Genomic DNA, 23,200 nt, shown 5'->3' on the forward strand with positions numbered 1-23,200 from the left:
ATCCGGTTGCCAGAGCTACTGGCCTCCAGTAGTGAGGTTGGGGGCACAAGGCAGCCCCCTCCCCAGCAAAGAATGATCTGGTCACTGTCAGCAACCACTGGGAATCCTGGCCGTTGTCGTTGGGCTATTTGTGAACTGCGGTTGAGCACCCTGAATGTAGCTCAGTGGTAGCAGGCCTCGGGCTCAATCCTCAGAACTGTATAAAAAAGACAAGGGTGGGCACAGTGGTGCACACTGTAATCCCAGCACTAGGGAGGCGGAGCCAGGATGCCTAGACCCAAGCCAGCCTAGGCTATCTAGTTCTACCCTGTTCTCAGAAATTTAAAAAAAAAAAAAGGAAGAGGGGAAGGAAATAGTGCCCTGGAGGAAGAGGAACCCGTCCCTGTCTGCTCCCAGACAGATGAGGATTAATTAAGAGCAGGGGCGCCGGCGGTGCGTCAATGGCTCGTCTGTAAAGGGGAGGGATGGTAACAGTACCTACGCCGATCGCGTGATGCCAACTGCTGTACCTAAGTGCCCGCTCTACTACGAGCCAGTGCGCAGGGCTGGGACTCACACGGGGGTGAGCGCCGAGCGCCCCTCCCCGCCATCCCTCGCTCCCGGGGCCCAGCATCCTTAGAACCTCCGGCTGTGGCGGGGAGGGGGGTGGGGAGGGGACCAGGAGGTCCCCTCCTGGTGGAGGTGGTCCCCGCTCCAGGCGCAGTGGGCCACCGCTGCCCAGCGCCAGGCCTTCCTAATGACGCCGATCGGCGGCACGGCGACCTCTGACCCGCGGCGCCGTCCGCGCCCCTCCCCCGCTGGCAGGTGGACAGCGACTGCGCCGGACCGGCCGTGGCGTCAACCTCCGCTGGCCGGCGGCCTCTGCCGCACTGAGCGGGGGCGGGGGACTGCGGCGCGCACGGGGCCGGACAGGCGCCCGCCGGGGCCGCCTCCTGGGCCTCGGAGAGCGGTGCGGCCGCCCGCCAGCCTCCGCCGCCCCGCCCGGCCGGCTTGGGCCGCAGACTATGCCTCCGCCCCGCCCTCTCACCCCGGGATTGACACTGAACGTTCTGCGGGGGGCTGGCCGAACAGTGCTTCTCTACCAATCCGTAGCTTCACAAGGCGAGCCCTAGGACCTGCTGGGCATCTCGACCAATCAGATGCTTTAGCCCGCCCAGCTGAGTCCTCGGAAGCCTGTGAGTGGCTGGACGTACTCGGCGCGCGTCACGGGGCCAGGAGCCTATAGCAGCGCAGGAGGGTTCCGGAGGGCCAATGGGCGGTGGCGCGGCGCCGTCAATCATGAAGGCCTAAACCAATGAGCGGCGGGCTGCGGGGGCGTCACGGACAGCAGCAGCGGACTTGGGCTGAGGTTCCCGGGCGGGCGGGCGCCGAGAGACGCGGGAAGCAGGGGCTGGGCGGGGGTCGCGGCGCCGCAGCCAGCGCAGCCAGCCCGAGGGGCCGCCGCCTCCGCCGCCCAGCGCGCTCCGGGGCCGCCGGCCACCTCTAGTACCCGCCACACCGCAGGTTCGGGACCGGCCCCGGCCGCCGCCACCGCGATGGGTAACGCCGCCGCCGCCAAGAAGGGCAGCGAGCAGGAGAGCGGTGAGTGCACTGCCGTGACCCTGATTTCGGCCCCGCGCTGTCAGCCCCCGCCCTGTCCATCACTGCCTGGCCCCTCCCCCCGCGTTGCCCCCCCATTTCTTTCTGCTCATCCCCCCCCCAGCGCCCTTTCCTCTTGCCTGTCCGAGACTGGGACCCGAGGCCCCACAAAGGGACCCTTGCTCTCGCAGGGAGTAGGCCAATGGCTGGCAGCCCCTACTGCAAAGACTGTGCCCCCCCACCCAGCTGTCACTGCCAACCATGGCACGTATGACCGCTGGGGCCCCACATGGGGCCCTGTCACCACCCCACCCCCTCCTTTCCTGGTCCGTCTCCCCAGATCCTCATCCCACACACTTTCTCACTCATCTCTCCCACAGATGGGAGCACTGTTTGACCCTGACCCAGGCTTCTGCCAGTCTGGGAGTGCTCTAGGGTCTGCCTCCACCCCGCAGAGACCTTGACTACTGGGTGACCACACCCCTCCCCCTCCAGCCCTCGCCATCTTTCTCCTGCCTTTCCCCTCTTCACCTATCACGGCCCCTACCTCCAGGCCCACCCTGCCCCGCTTGAGCGTTTCCCACTGCCACCTCCAGCATTGTTTTTCCCTTCTGTGTCTCTTGGCATGGGGTACACGATCTCTCTGGGTCCCTCTGCTCCTCTCTCATCCTGTCACCCTGCCTGGCTGCTTTGAACTCCCTCCTCCAAGCAAGCGTCTGTCCCTGACTGGGCTGGGGTAGCAGACTGTTTGTGAACCTAGAGAACTACTTCGGTGTTTCCAAATCCAAGTTTGAGGTGGCCTTGTTGGGATCGTTGCGTCTTCTATCCTGGGGTGGGGGTGGGGGCGGGGGCGGCGGCGGCGGCGGCAGAGCCTTCTCCCATCTCCTGCCCTTTAGTGAGCTCTAGGCTCCTCGGAGGGCCTGTCAATAAATGGTTGATTCACACCTAAAGCTCCCTCATTCACCCGGTTCTGGGGATTTCTTCAGCTGCTCCTGGCTCCTGGCTGGGGATGAAGTGTCTGGCGTTGGCAAGATTCATGTGGTCAGAAAGAGGACTTGTGGGTAGAGGGGAGCAGTGAAGGAGACTAATGAGTTACATGGAAGGATCTGGTTTGCCAAGGGAGGGATGGATTCTGTATGTCCCCCTGGGCTCAGCCAGAGGGAGGCGTGTTCTCCCCCCTCACCTCCAAAGAAAGAAAAAGATTGTTTGGAAATGTCTTCAGAGCTTGCTCCCCAATTTCTCAAGCTCTTAAATTGTCCCTTCAGGCCTGAAGCTGGATATCAGCTGGGCTCCCCTTCCCCCAAAATACCAAAAAAATAGACCTGAAAGGGAGGTCATGTACAACTCTTGTTTATTTGGTTGTTTTTTTGTTGGTGGTGGTTTTTTTGGCAGCACTGAGGTTTGAACTCAGGGCTTGAGCCACTCTACCAGTGATGGGTTTTTGAGATAGGGCCTCTCGAACTATTTACCCAGGGCTGGCTTCAAACTGTGATCCTCCTGATCTGTCTCCTGAGTAGGTAGAATTTATAAGCATGAGCTACCGGTGCCCAGCTCCTTCCCTGTTCTTGGTCTCTAACCTCAGCATCAGCATCTCCAGCATGCCCCTTCCCAGAAAGATCTGAAAAATCCACCAGAGTCTGAGAACTTTATTCCCGCACGGTTTCAAATAGCAGAACTCAAAACTAACAGAGCAGCCTTAAGAGGCCAGATATGTCACCACTGATGGGGGGGGGGCGGGGGCGGGGGGAAGAGTCGGGGAGACAAGTGCCCACGGTTAAGGGCTTGATGACAGAGGAGCAGGTGGGTAATGTCCAAAAAAGATCTAGGCATAAGCTTGGAGGGGACTCGGCAGAAGGGGAGGAGCCAGGCCCCCCAGCAGGTGAGGCCCACTGGGAGGTGGAAGGTGGGGCAACCAGCTATATATTGCAGTGGCTTAGATGAAAGTTGGGGAGATGACATAGTCCTGAAAAACCTTCAAGCATAGCAAACACATGCAGTGGGGGCGGGGTGGGGGGAGCCACATAGGGAAAAAGAGCCCAAGAAAAAGATCAGAGGCTCCTCCGGAAGGAACTGCCAGTTCGGCACCCAGAGCTGACACTCCTTGGTGTCTGCTCACCATGAAATAACAGCTACTATTTATTGGGCATCCGGGAAGTACAAGGCTAAATGTCCTCCATAGACATATTTGTTCTGATGATTTTCATAACAGGCTGTTATCTGAGCTTTCCAAATCAGCCGTCTGAGTTTGATATAGGTGACCATATAGAGGCAGGACCATATCCATCTACCAGCAAACTTCCTGGACCCCAGAATTTCCCAACTCAAGACATTCTTAAGCTGCCTCCCAGATTTTTACTCCATATGTTTATGATTTCTTAATGGATAAAGAGTGAGTGCAGTGGATCTCGCCTGTAGTCCCAGCTACTCAGAAGGCTAAGGTGGGGGGATCGCTTAAGCCCAGGAGTTTAAGGTGAGTATGGGTAACAGAAGGAGACCCTGTATCAAAAAATAATAATAACCTGGGCATGGTGGTGCACACCTGTAATCCCAGTTCCAGGGAAGCTTAAGACGGCACAATTGAGTTCAAAGCCAGTCTGGGCTACATAGTGAGTTCTAGGCCTGCCTGGGCTGTATAGCAAGAGCCTGTCTCCAGAGGTCCTAAGCTATGATCCAGTCTTAAGCCATAACCTAAATGAAGTTATGATATTGCTATGCTATTTATATTATTGTTGATACATAGTGAACTACAATATAACGAGATAAAATGAAACATCCCCAAATTAATTTCATATTCTGCCACTGATACCATGTCACACTTTGGAAAATACCCAGATCCGTACTTCCTCCCAGAGAAGGAAGCCCCTCTTTGCTTCGAAGCTTTCTGACTCTGAGGATGGAATGAGACCGAATTTGACCTCATAACCAGGGTGGGGCAAGGGTGGGGGCAGTAGCCAAGGCAGCCTGCAGGGGGCACCTGCATTTTGTCTGCAAGATACCAGCCGGGCTAGGATTGGAGAGGATGCAGGCACCTGTCAGGCATCCTACAGCCCCCGGTGCTCCTCGAGATGATCATGCCATTGGCAGGGACCAGGGTAAGAAGCTAAGAGAGCAGAGGAAAAAGACCAAGCTTCAGGCTCTGGCCAGGCTGGAGGAATTGAGAGAGGCCAGCAGCCCCAGGCGGCTACCAAGTCAGCCAGCCAAGTGGGGCTCAGGTCTTGGCTGGCAATGGCTGAAGACACCACAGGGAATTGGCCCACAAGGGAAGAAGCAGAGCTGGTAAGAGGGAGCCCCTCCAGGCTGCAGGGGCAAGCAGATCCAGACACTAAGAGACAGTTCCCCCCCCACTGCCCAGGTCCCCGGATGGGAAGATCTGTTGCCCTGTAGTATCCTACAGAAGCCCAAGAGGGTCAGATTCTTTCTGAGCATTGACAGTTGTACGGGTGCTCAAGAGGGTCCTCCCGGGCAGCTTTGCCGTTGGCGCAGTCAGACCAACAGAATTTCAAAGGGTCCTAGCTGCCCTTCCCCCGTAACCACTGGCCTGCAGGTTGGGACCCTCTTCCTGCTCCCACCCCACAACTCCCTGGTTCCCCCTACAGGTAGGGCTCTGGGGATGGGTAGCCAAGCTGGTGCTGGAGGATTCATGAGCCTTCCCAGCCACCGTAGTCCTGGTGCCCTGTGAGCAAGACTGAGTGATGGCTTCCAGCTCCAACGATGGTGAGGCTGAGTCTGTTGCTATAGCAACTTCGGAGGCACTCTGCCCCTCAAATCAGGGAGGGGCTGCATGAGGGTCTGGGGGAGCGGGCAGAGAGGAGTAGTCTGTGGACCCCTGGCTGGCCCTGGAAACCCCTCCCCTACTGACTCCCCTAGGCTGAGGGGCCTGGCTGAGAAAGGGGGATGAAAGGCCGGGTTCAGAGAAGGAGGGAATTCCCACCCGGAGTGGGGTTCAGCTCAGAATGAAGATTGGTCCAGCTCAGACTGGGGGATGGGCCAGCTCACAGACGGGGTCCAACATGGACTGAGAGATCCTCCAGTCTAGAATGGGGGAGTCCAGCCATAATGGGGGTTGGCCCAATCTAGTGTTGAGGAGTTCTCCTCAGACTGGAAGTGGGTGTAGCCTAGAGCAGGGGATCGGGCCAGCTGAGAGGAATCAGCCAGCTCTGATTAGGGCTTCCATCCCAGACTAGGCCTCCCTCTCCCCAGGCTCCCAGGACTGACAGGTTTCAGAGGTTTGGTGGTCAAAGACTATTTTCCAGGGGATGGGATCTTAAGGATGGGCTCCTGAGGAAGCCACCAAGCTCCTCAACGAACTTGACATTGTGACTTGCAGTCTGCACTCAAATCCAGGGTGAATTTCTAGGTTTCTTCTTCTGCTGTGGCCCCCAGCTTTTCAAGGGGTGGCTGGCATTTTCTCTGTGAGCAAATCGAATCAGACCAGAGTGGAGGCTGGTGGCACCCCACTAGTGAGAGGTGTGGGCAGGGCAGCAGCTGGCCGGGTTACCCTCCCCTGCCACTTCCTGTTGCTAGTAGGGACCACCACAGGGGCGGGGCACTCTCTGGGAGGCTGCCACTGACCCTCCACTTCTTTGGGAAACTGGAAAGGAGGAGGAGGATGATCAAGGCTGTCTTCCCCTCCCCCATCCCTGGGTTTAGCCATTCGTTTCCGGTGTGGGCTTCCATGGCCCAGAGCAAGGTTTGACAGAGGCCAAGGACATCCTGGGACACCGTTCCCCTTTCCGCCCCCACACAGGAGCAGGACAAAGAACCAGATGCACCCATGTCCCTCAGGGGAGCAGGACTGGGGGGCTCCATGCTGAAAAGGAGCTCAGAGGAGGCGATAGGGTGGCTCTTGTCACATTCCCCCTCCCCAGCCTTTCTCTCCAGCTGTTCTTCCAGATAATTAAAGAGCCATGGGGCTTCTTTAAACCCCAGGGAGTCTTTCTCTGACTGTTGCCTGAGCCCAGGCCTTAACTCCTTCCCCTCTGTCCAGTGGGCACTGGACTCTGTGCAGTGGTGCATTGACTGAAAAGGGCAGGGCCTGGCACCCCTGGAGCAGTGAGAGTCCCTAGAAGGGGAAGTAAGCTTTAGTGCCCCGCCCTGGGGCAGGCAGGCCCCAGCCAGAGGGACACGCTGGAGAGGCTCTGTCTCCTCCTTCCAAGGGGAACTGCTACAGGTCTTGGCCAGCCTCAAGCAGGTACCTTTAAATGCTTCTGTGGCAACCAGCTCCTCCTCCACTCCCCAGTCCCCAGTCCCCAGTCTCTGAGGCTTTCCCAAGTCAGCCTGCATCTTCCTGCTTCCCCATCAAAGGGGAGATTCCAGACAGCCCAGGGCAGCCTGGCATGGATCTGGGGTCAGGCAGCCATCAGGGTGAGGACTCGGACATCACCTTCCAGTGGTGGCTGCAGCTGCTCCTCTGGTCTCACCTGGCTGTTCGTTTCCTGGCCTACCTGTGCCACACCTTCCAGGGACCTAAGCCACAGCCAGCACCCTGAGTCTTTCTGGCGTGTGGGCAGATGGTCCCCAGATCACCCCATGCTACCCAGATCCCATGCCATCCTCTGCTGGAAGAGGTGGGAGGCAGAGGTGAGTGAGGGGGCTCTGCTCCCCTCCCCCATTATCTCTCTTTATCTGCCCGCTCCTCCCAGCTGTCTCCCATCCCCCCATGCTCTGTCCCAAAGTCTGACAAGCTAACGGGGCCACAGTGGCATCAGAACTGGGCCTTCCCATGCTTTGAGAAACCAGTGCTAGGGAGAAGGTGTTGTCCCCTGGTGGTGCTGGGACACTAGTAGACGACCAGAGACAGAGCAGCTGAGAGCAGGAGGGGCACAACCTCGTTCATTCTGGCCTAGCTTCCCTGTGCCTTCTCACGTGGGGGACAGTGGAGTCCCAGAGGGGGCCCTCTGTCCCCCTCTTCCAATCCAGGATTCAACATGCGTTTTCATGTTTCCAAGAAAGGCTTTTTTTTTTGGGCAGTACTGGGATTTGAACTCAGGGTCTCATGCTTGCTAAGCAGGTGCTCTTTCTACTTGAGCCACTCCACCAGCCCTGTTTTGTGTTGATATTTTCGAGATAGGGTCACATGAACTATTTGCCAAGGCTAGGTCTCCAAGGAAGGCTTTTTTGTCTCTGAAATGTTCCTCTGTTGAGAATCGTGGCCTTGTGCAGCCCCGGACTCAGAGCACTCCCCTGGCCAGTTGGTAGTGTAGCCGGGCACCAGCCGAGGACTCTAGCTATTTGCTTCCTGCCCCTGTTGCCCGGTCACCTTTCACAAGGCCTTCCTGGCATGTGGTCTCTTCCATGCGTCATTCTAGTCCCATGAAGGGCTACTTGAAAGCTGTAGGAGACCCTTGAGGACAGTGGGGGAATAATAGCTGCCTACGAGGCTGATAGATGACAGGAAAGGTCAGAGTGCAAGTGTTCAGGGCCCCTCTGGGTGGCACCAGTCCCAGGAATGTCAGGAAGGTGAAGCAGCTGTGTACCTGGGCCTTGTTGCTGCCAAACCAGTGGCTGGGCTGGTAGTGAAGTGGTAAAGCTCCCAGCAGGGACTCAGGTGAGTGACCCCAGACTTGATTACTCTTCTCTGTACAATGGGAAGAACAGAAGCTCCAACTGGCAGGTTGGAATGAAGCACCAACCACACCAGGCATGGTGGTGCACAGCTGTAATCCCAGCTACTTGGGAAGCTAAGATCAGGGGGATCGCAGTTCAAGGCTAGCCTGGACAAATAGTTCGTGAGACCTCATCTCCAAAATAACCAGAATAAAGTGGACTGGAGATGTGGCTTAAGTGATAGGATGCCTGCTTTGCAAGCACAAAGCCCTGAGTTCAAAACCCAGTCCCACCAGAAAAAAACAAAAAACAAAAACACTCAGCAGAGACAGGCATGGTGGTACACATCTATAATCCCAGCATTCAGGAGGCTGGGATTATGAGTTCCAGACCAACCTGGGCTACATAGTGAGTGAGACCTTGTCTCAAAACAAAACAAAAAACAAAACAAAAAAACCATAGCATAAGGCTAATATACCAAGCAGTACCCAGCCCCGTATGGTGGTTACAAGAACAAGTCCACACATCCATGATGTCAGAATATCAGAATCCATTGAGCTGCACAGTTAAGACTGAGCACTTGCTGGGTGCTGATGGCTCCCATCTGTAATCCTAGCTACTCAGGAGGCAGAGATCAGGAAGATCACGGTTTGAAGCCATCCCAGGCAAATAGCTCATGAGACCCTATCTCAAAAAAAACCCATCACAAAAAAGGGCTGGCAGAATGACTCAAGTAGTAAGAGCATCTGCCTAGCTGGTGTGAGGCCCTGAGTTCAAACTCTAGTACTACCAAAAAAAAAAAAGATATAAGCACTCAAGATAGGGGCATGTCTCAGTGGCAGAGCCCTTGCCCAAGTGTGGGCAAGGCCCTGGGCCCCAAGCCCAGGAAGGGAGAAACAAAAAAAAGCAAAAAGATTTGTAGGGGTGGTGGTGCACACCTGTAGTTCCAGCTATCAGCTATCAGGAGCTGAGGCAGGACGAGCACTTGAACCCAGGAATTCAAGACCAGCTTGGACAGCATAGCAAGATTCTCTCTCTCTCTCTCTCTCTCTCTCTCTCTCTCTCTCTTAAGACCCTGTCTCTTAAAAAAGCAACCCCTGTGTCACAAATAAAATAAAAGTGAAAGGACTTGGGTGTGGCTCAAGTGGTAGAGTGTTTGCCTAGCAAGCTGTAGGCCCTGGGTTCAATTCCCAGTACTGCAAAAAAAAAAAAAAAAAAAAAACTTTTAATTTCCTGTAGCACTGTATATTTTTTATGTATATTTTGTTTTTTTATTTTGCGGTGCTGGGGTTTGAACTCAGGGCCTACACCTTGAGCCACTCCACCAGCCCTTTTTTGTAAAGGGGTTTTTTTGAGATAGGGTCTCAGAAACTATTTGCCTGGCTGGCTTCCAACAGCTATCCTCCTGATCTGTCTTCTGAGTAGCTAGGATTACAGGCATGAGCCACTGGCGCCCAGCTCTATGTATATTTAAAAAAAATACTTACAAATAAAATTAAGAACTGACATGTTTATGGCATTAACCCCAGACAAAGTCATTGCCACTATTCCCATCTTACAAATGAGGAAAACTGAGGCCCAAAGTCACACAGGCAATCGACTCATCCCTGAGTCCTGGCCCTAACTGCTTTGCTGGGCTGCCTCTGAGTCGCTATGCCCAACAACAATAATCTTCAAGCCTCAGTTTCCCAAGTTGATAAATGGGGAGAAAAGGTAGAGGAAGGTTGGCGAGGGAGTCACATGAGACTGTGAGGATGCAGGCAGCCTGAGGTCCACCAGGGAAGGCTTCCATGACAGCAGGTGTGCCGCGGGGCCCATGGAGGGAGGCAGGGGACCCAGCGTACCCTGAAGCTACCCTAAAGCCAGGGCCCTGTGATCTGCAAAAGACAGGCACAGGGCCAGCTGGGGGCCAAGGTGACAGCTGAACCCCCCCAAGGGCGCCTGCTACCCAAGCCCCAGAGGCCTCCGCCCTGGGCTGGCCTGCCCAGAGAAGGGGCTGGAAAAGCAGCCAGATCCTCAAGCTATAAATACCTCAGTTGGCGTCCATGCTGGCTGGAGGAATGTCGGCCAGTGGGGTGGGCGGCCTGGGTGCCTCTCTGTCCCCCGGGAGTACCCCACTTTGAATAGATTAGAGGCCAGATCCCACCTCAATGTAGTAACAGGGTGCCCATGTCCCCACCCAGGTTAGGACACCAGCCCCCCCAAGTTTTCTTTAGGCTCTACCCAGGCTCCTGCAGTCACTGGGAAATTTCGGGCTCTTGGCGGAGGCAGCTGTACCCCACCTTCCACAAAAGTGGGGGAACCCTGCATCTCCCCAGAAATGCCCTGGAAAGATGTGGGGGGGGGTCTCTGTCTAACTGTGTTCTCTTTTCCTTTCAGTGAAAGAGTTCTTAGCCAAAGCCAAAGAAGATTTTCTTAAAAAATGGGAGAGTCCTGCCCAGGTAAGGTCCTCAGGGTGCAGGGCCCTGGGAGGGTGGGCTGTTGGCCTGTGCCCTGTGACTGTGTCCCGGCCACACAGCTCGAACCCAGGACCCAGCTGGACATGGTGGTGCTTGCCTGTCATCCCAGTACTGGGGAGGCTGAGGCAGAAGGATCATGAGTTCCATGCCAGCCTGGGCCACATTTGAGACCCTGTCTCTAAATAAATAAATAAATCAACCTGGGGACTCTGTGGCAAGCCCCATTGGTTTTCTCTGTGTCCATGGTTACACTTGATTCCTTTCCCCCCGAAACGCCTGCCCCACCACACCCTTCCATCTGGTGGCCCCCACCCCCCTGACACACACACCTGCCAGCAGCTCCTGGGCCCCAGGCCAGGGCCGGATCTGGCTGCTGCCACCCTCCTGTAGGAATGTCCTTGCACTACCTCATTTCCTGCCTTCACCCACCTCCCTCCACCTGCTCCCCATGGCCCCTCTGCCGGTGGCACAGGGTGTGCCCCAGACCCCAGCACAGTAGGCCACAGGAACGCAGGAGGTCTCCCTGATTGGCCCCCAACCTCTCCACCCCGTAGAACACAGCCCAGTTGGATCACTTTGACCGAATGAAGACCCTTGGCACGGGTTCCTTCGGGAGGGTGATGCTGGTAAAGCACAAAGAGACTGGAAACCACTACGCCATGAAGATTCTTGACAAACAGAAGGTAAGCCCTTGCTGTGACAGTGCCTGGAGTCCCCTCCCTGCCCATTCATTCCCATACCCCTCACCAGCCACAGTCTCCGGGGCTTTTCCACACATGGACCCAACCAACCACAAATTGAAAAATTTCCCAGAAACCTTCTAGAAAGTTCTGAAAAGCAAAACTTGAATCTGCCCTGTGCAAAACACTGTGCTGAATCCACATGAATGATGTTAGGGAGTCTAAGTCATCCAGAGATGGAGTCAAGTCCATAGGCTGAGATGGGCTCGGGTAGAGCACATGCCTAGCAAGCATAAGGCTCTGAGTTCAAATACCAGTACCGCCAAAAAAAAAAAACCCCTTAAGACTGGGAGACCACTTGCCTGAGTTCCATCCCCAGCACCACAAAAAATAAAGTCTACAGGAGGAAGGTATGTATTTCTATGCAAAGATTATGGCATTTTAGGAAGGGACCTGGGCAGGTGGGGACTTCGCTATCTGGGGGGGTTCTGGAAGCCCGTGGATGCTGAGGGCTAACTGTACGCACAGGTTCCTAGGATGGGCCAGACCCAGTGGCTACAAGGGCCCTGCACAGCTTTCACAAGGCTAAGCCTTGAGACTGACTAGCAATGACACAGGGTCAGCCTGTGTGGAGGAGGCCAGAGGTCTTCCTGGAGGAAATGTAAAGTTTTTTTGTTTTGTTTTTATTTTTTGGTGGGACTGGGGTTTGAACTTAAGGTCTCATGCTTGCATGGCAGGTGCTTTACCACTTGAGCCACACCTCCAGTCCATTTTGCTTTGGTTATATTAGAGATGGGGGGTGGGGTGTCTCTTGAACTACTTTCCCAGGCTGGCCTTGAACCGTGATCCTCCTGATCCCAGTCTTCCAAGTAGCTACAATTACAGGTATGAACCACTGGCACCCAACTTCATAAAGATTATTGAGATCTGATTTGATACCAAGCACTGCTATAGAGCAGCGCTGTCCATCAGAAATGTAACATGAGTCACAGAAGTTACTTTATTTGTGTGCGTGTGTGTGTCTGTGTGTGCATATGTGCATGGGTGCTGGTGATGGAACCCAGGGCCTCCTGTGTGCTAGGCAAGTGCTCTACTGCTGAGCAGTCTCCCCAGCCTGACAGAAGTGATTTTAAGTTTTCTAGTCACCCCAGCAAAAAAGTATAAAGAAATAATTGAAGTTCTTTTTTACTTTTTTTTTGGGGGGGGGTGCTAGAGATGGAGCACGGGGTCTCACTCATGCTAGGCAATGCTTTACCACTGAGCCACACCCCCAGCCCTTGAAATTCATTTTAGCCACATATTTTTAAAATTAAGACAGTAAACCTACAGTAATCACTTCCATATATACTACCAATGTAAAGGGTTTCTTTTGTGAGAGAGTCGTTTCATTTGGTTTTTTTGTTTGTTTGGGTTTTTTTTGGCAGTACTGGGTTTGAACTCAGGGCCTCATGCTTGCTAGGCAGGCGCTCTGCCACTTGAGCCACTCCACCAGCCTTTTTTTGTGTTGCATATTTTTGGGATAGGGTCTCTTGAACTGTTTGCCCAGGGCTGGTTTCAAACCGCAGTTCTTCCCTCTTCTTCCTGGGTAGCTAGGATGACAGGCACCTAGCTCGGTTTGGTTTTTTTGAGACAGTCTCACTTTGTAGCCCTGGCTGGCCTAGAACTTACACTCCTCCTGCTTCAGATGGGATTATAGGTATGTAGCACCATGCCCAGCTTAAAAGTATTGCTGAGAAATTGTATAATCTTTTTTCCCCATACAAAAGCATCTTTAAAATCCATTGTGTGTTTTCCATTTATAACAGGTCTCCATTTAGATGGACAGTTTTCCTGGAAATATGAGACAAAAGTAGAAAAGTCAAAAGCAGATGGTTCCAAACATGTTTAAAAGTTACTCAGAAGCCAGGCACTTCATGGGAGGCAGAGGTAGAAGGATCACCGTCCAAGGCTGGTCCTGGGCAAAAGTGAGACCTGATCTGAAAAAACAGACTAAAGCAAGAAAGATTGGGCATATGGCTCAAGTTGTAGAGTGCTTGCCTAGTAAGCTTAAAGCCCTGAGTTCAAATCCCCTATACACAGAAAAAAAAGTTATCCAGTACCTATAGCAGATGTCAGTATTTAAATTTTCATTTTAGGTACTTAAAATGTTCCATTTGGTTCCCCAGTTGACCAGCCCTCTGTGGCTGGTGACAACTGTACCTGACAGGTAGGACTGGACCAAACACACAGCTATGTGAGCCAGGAGGAAGAAGGTCCAGCCCAGCAGTTCACAGCTGGCCAAGGGGCCAGGCTTAGCATTAACTGGCTGTGTGACCTTGGGCAAGTCACTGCCCCTCTCTGTGCCTGAGCTTCCAGTGTGGCATTACCCCAGCATGTGTCTCAGGGATTCTGTCATGATTAAAAAGAGCGAACAGGTGGCTGGGCAGTGGTGGCTCACACCTGTAATCCTAGCTACTCAGGAGGCAGAAATCAGGAGGATCGTGGTTTGAGGGCAACCCTGGCAAATAGTTCCTCGAAACCCTATCTTGAAAAAAACCCATCACAAAAGAGGGCTGGTGGAGTGGCTCAAAGTGAAGGCCCTGAGTTCAAACCCCAGTACTGCAAAGAAAAGATAAAAGAAAACAGGGATGGAGGTGTAGCTCAGTGGTGGGTTCCATCCCTGGCACCAAGGGGAAGAAAAAGAAGGAAGGAGAGAGGGAAAAGCTTGCACTTGCCTGCTTGTCTTTCTTGTTTTGACTGAGTTGCCTCCAGACTTTGCCAGACACTCTATCTGGGCATCCACAGGCCCCAAGCTTCCCCCATCCAGGCTCTGACCCCTCTGGGCCATGGGGCTTGGTGACACATGCATCCTTTGCTCTGGCCTGTGTGCCACGTAGGCACCAGCAGCCTTTGACCACCTCCTACCCAGTTGGCTCTAGTTCTGGTCCCGGTGTGGAAAGTGAGACTTTTCTCATGCCCCTCCTCTCTGCCCGCCTCCAGGTGGTGAAGCTGAAACAGATTGAGCACACCCTGAACGAAAAACGCATCCTGCAAGCTGTCAACTTCCCGTTCCTGGTCAAACTTGAGTTCTCCTTCAAGGTGGGGGCTGGCGGCCAGGGCTCGGGGTCCCCACTGTGGGCCACAGCTACCAGGGCTGGGGTAAAGGACAGCCAGTGGCTGCTGCCTCCAGGAAAGAAAGATGTCTGGGGAAGAGATGTTAGGAACAGGGTGGGGTTCGGGGCCCCTAGTGCAGTTCTGGTCAGTCAAGTTGTACTTCGGTAGCCTGGGGCAAGCCACTCATCCTCAATGACATCTGTCAGAGCTACCACCCTGACACCCATCCAAGAGCAGCCGAGGTCCCCGCTCTGCTTCCTAGGCGTGTCACCCTGCACAGGGGCATGAGCTCCTTCAGCCCATTTGTTCCCATCTGTAAAATGGCAACAAAGATAGTCCCCACCTGGTAGGGCTGTCCTGACAGTTCTGAGCACTTGACAAGCATCCTTGGTGACCTGTTGTGGGTGCCATCGAAGTCAGTGGCTGGAGAGCCTGGAAGAACCATTCAGGGCCAAGGTCACAAGAGCCCATACCCTGTTCTTGAAAAGACAGAAGCTATGCTCAGAGGGACCATGTACCTGGTTTAATGTCTGTGATGCTGTTTTGAAGTTGGTAAATTTTTTTTTAGCAAGGAGCCTCACTTTTTTGTTTTGATGGTTATTTTTAATTTTGTTTTTGTTTTCACAGTACTGGGATTTGAACTCTGGGCCTCTTACTTGCTAAGCAGGCGCTCTACCACTTGAGCCTCACTTCTAGCCCTTTGCTTTTTTTTTTTTTTTTTTTCTTGCAGTGCTGGGGTTTGAACTCGGGGCCTACACCTTGAGCCACTCCACCAGCCCTTGTTGTGTTAGGTATTTTTGAGATAGGGTCTCGCAAACTATTTGAACCCCGATCCTCCTCCTGATCGCTGCCTCCTGAGCAGGTGGAATTATAGGCGGGAGCCACTGACACCCACCTGTTTTTGTTTCTTGAGACAGGGTCTCTCCATGTTGCCCAGGCTGGCCTCAAGTCATGATTCTCCTGCCTTAGCCTCCTGAGTGCTGGGATTACAGCACTCCATGAGGCATGAGCCACCATGCCTGCCACTTTCTTTTTTCTTTTTTAAAGAGATGGGGTCGAAACTATGTTGCCAAGGCTGCCATGGAACTCCTGGATTCAAGCGATCCTCCTCCTCAGCCTCCTTAGCAGCTGGGACCTCAGGCGTACACCACTGTGCTGAGCACATTCTCCTTTTGGGCCCTGTAATTTAATGTTGTCCATTGCACAGATTCCAAAACCGCAGCCACACAGGCCTCCTTCCCTCAGGTTCCCAGACACAGCGCTGGAGAATGCCCTCCCTCCAGCCACCTCTAAGCCGGTCCCCACTTTGGCCCTGTGTGAGAGCAGAGTAAGGCCCCTTTCTTCCTCACAGGCTACTGTGGCTCAGCCTGCGCACTTCCTGGTGCATGAAATGTTTCCCACACTGCCAGAGCTTGGATTGTGACTGTCACTTTATGTCTCAACACCTGCCCACAAGGCCATCAGGGCCTTCAGCTGGGGCCCAGGGCTCAGCGAGCTGGGCCTTGACCTCCTCTGCCTCCCACAGGACAACACAAACTTATACATGGTCATGGAGTACGTGCCTGGCGGGGAGATGTTCTCCCACTTACGGCGGATCGGAAGGTTCAGGTGAGTGGCCCCACCGCGGCAGTGCTGCACGCCATCTGTGCACGGTGAGTCGGGTTTGCTTGACCACGGATGGGGTCCTCCTGGGGCCCTGTGCATTTTGATGTGCACTGTGCCGAGTGTCCTGAACAACACAAGGAGACCAGTTGTGGTGACGCTGGTGTCAAAACTGACATTGTCAGGGTGGGGGTGTGGCTCAGTGTTAGAGCTCAAACTGACATGTGAGGCCGGCCTGCAGGTTCTAGCACTGCCAAAAACAGTAACATCTGTTCTCGTTTGCTCTTTGAACTCAGGGCCTACACCTTGAGTCACTCCACCAGCCCTATTTTTGTGAAAGGTTTTTAGAGATAGGGTCTCACGGACTCTTTGCCCAGGGTTGCCTTTGAACCTGATCTCTGCCTCCCAAGTAGCTAGGATTACAGGTGTGGGCCACCGGCGCCCGGCCTGTGTGTTGGACATTTTTGACATGGGGTCTTGTGCAGGCTGTCCTGGGATGATATCCTCCTATGTACACCTCCCATGGAACTGGGATGGTTGGGCCATTATGCCCTACTTTTTTTTCTTTTTTTTTCTGAGAGGAAGTCTTGCTAAGTTGCCCAGGCTGGCCTTGAAAGACACAGTCTGGGCACACACAGTCCTCCCGCCTCAGCCTCCCAAGTAGCTTGGACTATAGGCCTGCTTCACTGCGCCTGGAAAAAAGATTGCTTGGCCATTTTAAGATTTAAGGCCAGGCATGGAGGTGCTCACCTTGTAATCCCACCTGTAGGAGGGTGGAGGAGGTAGGAAAATAGCAGTCCAGGGCCAGCTCAGGCAAAAGCATGAGACCTTTTATGGAAAACTAACAGCAAAAGGACTGGCGGAGTGGCTCAAGTGGTTGAGTACCTGCGTAGCAAGCGCTAGGCCCTGAGTTCAAACCCCAGCACCACCAAGAGAAACCTCACAGGTCTTCAGTTTTCCATAGCATAAGTTTTGACAGCTATACACACCCTGGTGACCTCCTTCCAAAACCCTGTATGGGACATTTCCATCACCCCAAACCACCTCCCCCACCAGGGCAGTTGGCCCTGTAGCATGTGGGTCGTGACGCGGTGGGAATGGAGTCACACAGGCGAGACTTTTGTCTCCTTTTGCTTCACATCACTGGTTTGGGAGCTCACTTCAGCATCGATACTAAACCTCACCCATTAGGAATCCAGCCACAGTGTGCACTGCTGCTGGTGCTGGCGTTGGGACCTATGCCATTGCTCCAATGTATCCCACTGGGATTCCTTTTTTTTTTTTTTGCAGCAATGGTATTTGAACTCAGGCCCTTGCACTTGCTAGGCAGGCAGTCTACTGCTTGAGCCATGCCTCTAAAGGGTGTTGCCTTTCTGAGGGGTGGTCTGGACCTCAATCCTATTTCTGCTTCCCCCATAGCTGGGATGATAGGTGCCACACAGTTGTTTTTGTTTTGTTTTGTTTTTTGGTGGAGGTGCTGGAAATAAAACTCAACGTTTTTTACTTGTTTGTTTTTTGGCAATACTCGGATTTGAACTCAGGGCTTCACCCTTGCTAGGCAGGTGCTATACCACTGGAGCCACTCTGCTACCCATTTTATGTTGAATATTTTTGAGATGAGGTCTCGTAAACTGTTTGCCCAGGCTGGCCTCAAACTATGATCCTCCTAATCTCTGCCTCCTGAGTAGCTAGGATTCTAGGCGTGAGCCACCAGTGCCTAGCTGAAGTCAGGGTTTTCTGTAGGCCAGGAACCAAGCTACCCCCAGCCCTTTGGGAGTTACAACGGGGGTAGTTTGTTTGTGGCATTGAAAATTGAACCTAGGACCTTGTGCATACTAAGCAAGCACTCTACCACTGACCCCTTTTTTACCTTTTTATTTTGAGACCGGGTTTTGATAAGTTGCTGAGGTTGGCCTCAAGCTATTTAGCCCAGGGTGCCTTTGAACTTGTGATACTCCTGCCTGAGCCTCCCAAATAGCTAGGATTATAGATGTGCACCACCAGCTCCCTATTTTTGTTTTTAAGATGAGGTCTTGAGGTCTCACTATGTTTCCCAGCCTGGCCTTGTACTCCTGGAGTCAAACAATCTCCACTTGAGATTCCCAGATACCTGGGACTACAGGCATGCACTACTTTACCCAGCCTTTTATCTTATCTGCATCCAGCTAGACTGGGGATGTCTTCCCCTGGGCATAGCTGTGCAGGCCCCCTTACCAGCCCACTTGTGGCCGCCCAGCTCACCCACCTGTCCCCTCCCCCTTGTCCCCAACAGCGAGCCCCACGCCCGTTTCTACGCAGCCCAGATCGTCCTGACGTTTGAGTACTTGCACTCGCTGGACCTCATCTACCGGGATCTAAAGCCGGAAAACCTCCTCATCGACCAGCAGGGCTACATTCAGGTGCCCACCCGGCCCTGGCGGGGATAGCCCCAGGCAGCCGTGGTCTGGGCCCTCCCTCCCAGCCAACTGCCCGTTCTTGTGCCCACAGGTGACAGACTTCGGTTTCGCCAAGCGTGTGAAAGGCCGCACCTGGACTTTGTGCGGGACCCCTGAGTACCTGGCCCCTGAGATTATCCTGAGCAAAGTAGGCATCTCTCCTACCTGTCCCCGCCCCCCCCCAGGCTGCTCTGCCCGGGCCCCTCATCATCCTGCACCCCCATCTCGCCTCAGGGTTACAACAAGGCGGTGGACTGGTGGGCCCTTGGGGTCCTGATCTATGAGATGGCTGCTGGCTACCCTCCCTTCTTCGCCGACCAGCCCATCCAGATATACGAGAAGATCGTCTCTGGGAAGGTGAGGCCAGGCCGCTCAGCCCTGGGAGCGAAGACCCTTCCCCACCTGCCACGTCCCACCTCTGGAGCCCTGCACAGGTTCATTCAGTCAGGCCACATGGCCACCCTACAGCCGACACCTGGTGCTGCCATGCTGTCAGGAGGGCAGCAAGCTCACGAGGGCTTCCAGAACCCTAAGCCCCTTCTACACCCCATCCCCAGAATGCCCACTGCCACGACACGGTCAGTCCCCTTGTCACCTTTCATCCTTTGCGTCTGTGTGGGCTTCACAACGTCCAGCCACAAGAGCAGACTTGTGTGACTGCCGGGCATTGTACCCAAGCCACTTTGCGGCAGGACAGAAGTGTTGCAAGGTCCACGGGCCCAGGTAAGGTGTGGGGGGACTGTGAAGTCTTCACCATCTGCCATGCCCCAGGTCCCATGGGACAGGTGAGGAAACTGAGGCTGGGAAAGGGGGCGTGTCTGTTCCGAGGTCACACCGCAGGGTGTCATAGAGTTATTACATGGGTGCTGAGTCTGAGGCCTCCATCTCTGCCCTCAGCTTGCCCACCTGGCCAGGAGGACTCGATCATCTCTAAGAGCCACCAACTGGCTCAGTGTCCCAACAAAATGGTTCCAGCAGCCATGGGTGGGCTAAGCTGGCTCCCAGTCCCAGCCCTACCACCTATTTGCTCTGAAACTTGGAGTTAAGTCACTCTGGCTCTCTGAGCCTCAGTTTACCCATCTGGGAACTGGGGGGACAGCCATCTGCCTCTCAGGGAGGGCAGTGTGGGGCACCTCAAGCTGGTGTGTAGTCAGTGTCACTCTAAGAGGGAGAGAGGAAGCGATCGCCACCAGGCACGATAGAGATGGCTGACAGTGGCCCAGAGGGAAAAAAGCCAAGTTCACAGACTCGGGCGGGAAGAAGGGAAACGTAAGCAGAATGCCCCTTTGTGTACGTTCCCACGCACGCCCTGCAGTGTTATCTCCTATGCACAGCCCTGGGCTATCTGCCCTGTGTCAGAGGCAGGCGCAGGCCCAGAGAGGTTAAGGGCCATGGCCAAGGTCACACAGCATGTGAGGCACAGCAAGGACTAGCAGTCAGGTCTTATGGCCATAAATTCATTGAGTACTTGCATACAAAACTTTGGGCTTAGAGCCTTTGAGGGGGGCGATATTTCCAGAAGACTTGAGCTGGGCCTTAAAAAATAGAAAAGTCCTGCAGAGAGAAGGGATAGGGGATTGTTTTGTATTTCAGAAGTCCTTGGACCCCAGCAGAGCTGCCTTAAGCAGTAGCAGCCAGAAATGGGAGTGTGACAGACCTGAGACAGACTCACCCTGTCCCTCTGCTCCCTGTGACTGTGGGGTAGCTCTGCAATCCTTCCTAGCCTCAGTTTCCTCTTCTCTGAAATGTGAATCATTGCAGTTCCTGTCTAAGAGCAGATGTTGTGGAAGGCACCTCCTCTCCGGCTGCACCAGTGTGCCTGCCCCAGTGGGCCCAGTAAGCTGTGTGAACAGGATTCCAGTAGGCACTCACTCCAGTTTGGGGGGCTCTACCTGATACAGGACCATAGGATGAAGACAGCAGCACCTGGGCCCCAGGCTCTGCAACAGCACCCCACTCTGTCTGTGTGCCCTTGTGTGCCCTTCTCCAGGTGCGGTTCCCATCCCACTTCAGCTCAGACCTGAAGGATCTGCTGAGGAACCTTCTGCAGGTGGATCTCACCAAACGCTTCGGGAACCTCAAGAATGGGGTCAATGACATCAAAAACCACAAGTGGTTTGCCACGACTGACTGGATCGCCATCTACCAGAGGAAGGTAGGCCTTCCCTCCCCAGGCATGATGGGGTGGGGGAGCCTGGAGAGACAGGGAAGGGAGGTCCTTGAAAATAACCTAACAGGCCCAGAAGCAGCCTAAAGTAGGCAGCTTTGAGCCAGTGCGATCTGGGCGCCTGGGGTCATTTGGCCACTCTGTGACCTTGGGCAGGAGATGCCTCTCCGGGAAGTAATTTCCCCTTTGGCCAGCTGGTGGGAATACCAGTCTCGCACTACCAAGAATATCCTAATGCTAAGCACAGGCCTAGTCCAGAGCAAGTATCGCTCAAATGTTGGGCCGTTCACATTTATTGTTGTAATTGTGACTGGTGTTAGTGGCTGAGCTCTGGGTGGTTCTTGACCCCTCTCCAGGTGGAGGCTCCCTTCATACCAAAGTTTAAAGGCCCTGGGGACACAAGTAACTTTGACGACTACGAGGAGGAAGAGATCCGGGTCTCCATCAATGAGAAATGTGGCAAAGAGTTTTCTGAGTTTTAGGGGTGTGTCTGTGCCCCCCTGGGGTTTTTCTTTTTTTTTTTTTTTCCCTTTTTTTTTTTGGTGGGGGGTGGGAGGGTTGGATTGAACAGCCAGAGGGCCCAGAGTTCCTTGCATCTAATTTCACCCCTACCCCACCCTCCAGGGTTAGGGGGAGCAGGAAGCCCAGATATTCAGAGGGATGGAAACACCAGCTACTCTCCCTCGTTCCCTTGGCCTTCCTGCCCTCTCCCCTTCTGTGCCCCCCACCTCAGCCCACTGCTGCCTTTTTTAAAGAGCGTCTGGGCTCCGGTCAGACCTAGTCTTACTAATGTATCCAGATGTATCCAGGGACAAGGTGAGGAAAGGGGGCCTGAGCTCAACGCCAGTCCCCACCCCGGGCTTCAGGATGAAATGCAAGGGCCAGCCTTTCCTTCCCAGCGGTTCTGCCTGGGGAGATTTTAGCCATTTACATTTCAGTGGGCTGCTGGCTACAATCTTTTTTTTTAATCTTATTTAAGTTCCACCAGAACCAACCTCCCTCCAAACTCTGCCCCCACCCCTCTCAGGCCCTTTCCTCACTCTCCAAACCCATTTTAAAGAGGCTGGGAAGTAAGCTGACTTTGTAAACGAAGGAACTGGGGTGTGAAACCTCCCCCCAGCTGCTAACCTCTGCCCATTCCCAGGGGGTCCTCTACCAATCCCATGGGGGTCTCCAGCCCCCTCCCTCTTCCCCCTCTCTTCACCCTTGGGCCCTAGGAGCAAGACAAAGCAGCTGCCACACACCCAGCCAAAGAGGTGTTCATTGTCCCCAAAAGATAAGAGGGGGGAGCCCCCAGCCTAGGGTCTCTCCTCCCAGCAGCAGCGATCCCCCCAAACTCCTTAATTTTATTCAGATTTTAATGCCCTCCTCTGCTTAGCTGGGAAGGCCACCTGGGAAAGGACAGAAGCAAGGTCCTCCCACCCTCACTTGAACCCTTGGCCCAGAGTTCAAGGCCAGGGTTGCTGGGGAGGGGCTGCCTGTGTTATCCATCCAGCAGCTTCTGCGCCCCCCCTCCCCAAGCAGGGCGCTCCTCTTCTCGCTTTGCTGTCAGCTGTCCATCACCTCTTCCCACCCCCACTTCCATCTGATTTGTGCTTTTTTCTCTTAATAGCCAGGTGGGGAGCCCGCTGGGGAGCCACCCCATCCGTCTCTGTATTTATCCTTGACATCCTAACTTCTCCCCCCCTCCACCCCCGAGGAGCTCTCAGGCCTGGGGTGGGGCTCCGGGTGGGCGCAGGGGGTGGGGGGGCCATTCAACCTGTGTGCTGCGAAGGACGAGACTTCCTCTTGAACAGTGTGCTGTTGTAAACATATTTGAAAACTATTACCAATAAAGTTTTGTTTAAAAAAAAAAAAGTGTCTCTGGTGTTCCCGACTTCGGTCACCCACCCACACACCCCCAGAGGGCTGGAAAGGGAATTTCGGACCTCGGCGTCCAAGCTAGTCAGACCCTGGCCTGGAGTCCTCGTAAAACCGGGTCGAGCTGGAATTCCACCGCTCCCTCCGCCCCGTCGGAGGAGGGGGCGCCAAACTCCCCTTTGACCCCGACTTCGGGGTCTCCCCGATCGGCGCGCCACCTCTCCGTCCAGCCCGGGACCGAGAGGGCGCTCTTAAGGAGACGCCGGGGCCAGCGCGCCGGGAGGCCAAGCGGCAGCGGGGGCGGTCCTGGCAGGAGGGGTAAAGGGGGAGCCCTGCGTGCCCCCCCAACCCGCATCCCCAAGCGCCCGGCCAGGCGCGCGGGAGGGGCGGAGGGGTGGCGGCGGCGATCCGAGGGTTCCCGCAGCGCTCAAGGAGCGCGGCGGCCCGGGCCGCGGACAAGCGGGCAGGGCGGACGGCGAGTTCCCGGTAAGTGCGGTCCCGAGAGCGGAGCGCGCCGGGGAGGCGTGGAGAGGGGGGCTGGGCGCCGGGGACGTCTGGGTCCCGCGCCCAATGGCTGGAGGGCGGCCGAGCACCGCCCGCCCGCCCTGCCCGCCCCCTCTCCCCTCCCCCCCCACCCGGCGCTCCCCTCCCCCTCCCCCGCCCGCCGCTTTCCCCCGCCCCCGCCCCGGCGCCAACTCCGCGGCGCCTCCTTAAAAAGCGCGCGGGAGTTGTAAGGGGGGGCCGGAGCGAGCCGGAGTGAGCGAGAGCGCAGGGTACAGG

General features: G+C 54.9%; 2 protein-coding genes across 4 annotated transcripts; both read left to right on the plus strand.

Moving 5' to 3' along the window:
* Positions 1-1,410: 1,410 nt before the first annotated feature.
* Prkaca (protein kinase cAMP-activated catalytic subunit alpha) lies at positions 1,411-22,417 on the plus strand. Of its 3 annotated transcripts, none has more exons than XM_020155983.2 (10): positions 1,411-1,581; positions 10,504-10,565; positions 11,138-11,266; positions 14,243-14,341; positions 15,882-15,964; positions 18,231-18,357; positions 18,446-18,541; positions 18,628-18,750; positions 20,384-20,548; positions 20,917-22,417. In XM_020155983.2, the coding sequence occupies exons 1-10, from the start codon at positions 1,536-1,538 to the stop codon at positions 21,040-21,042; spliced, it is 1,056 nt and encodes a 351-aa protein (XP_020011572.1). In that variant the 5' UTR covers positions 1,411-1,535; the 3' UTR covers positions 21,043-22,417. The 3 variants fall into 3 exon arrangements, with proteins under 3 accessions (XP_020011572.1, XP_073910062.1, XP_073910061.1); XM_074053961.1 differs by lacking the exon at positions 1,411-1,581 and adding an exon at positions 5,256-5,292; XM_074053960.1 differs by lacking the exon at positions 1,411-1,581 and adding an exon at positions 7,074-7,158.
* On the plus strand, positions 5,304-7,067 carry Smim46 (small integral membrane protein 46). The gene has a single exon (XM_074053962.1). The coding sequence runs from the start codon at positions 6,780-6,782 to the stop codon at positions 7,065-7,067; it is 288 nt and encodes a 95-aa protein (XP_073910063.1). The 5' UTR covers positions 5,304-6,779.
* Positions 22,418-23,200: the final 783 nt, after the last annotated feature.

This window comes from Castor canadensis, chromosome 14 (genome assembly GCF_047511655.1).
Source record: "Castor canadensis chromosome 14, mCasCan1.hap1v2, whole genome shotgun sequence".
NCBI classification, from domain to species: Eukaryota; Metazoa; Chordata; class Mammalia; order Rodentia; family Castoridae; genus Castor; species Castor canadensis.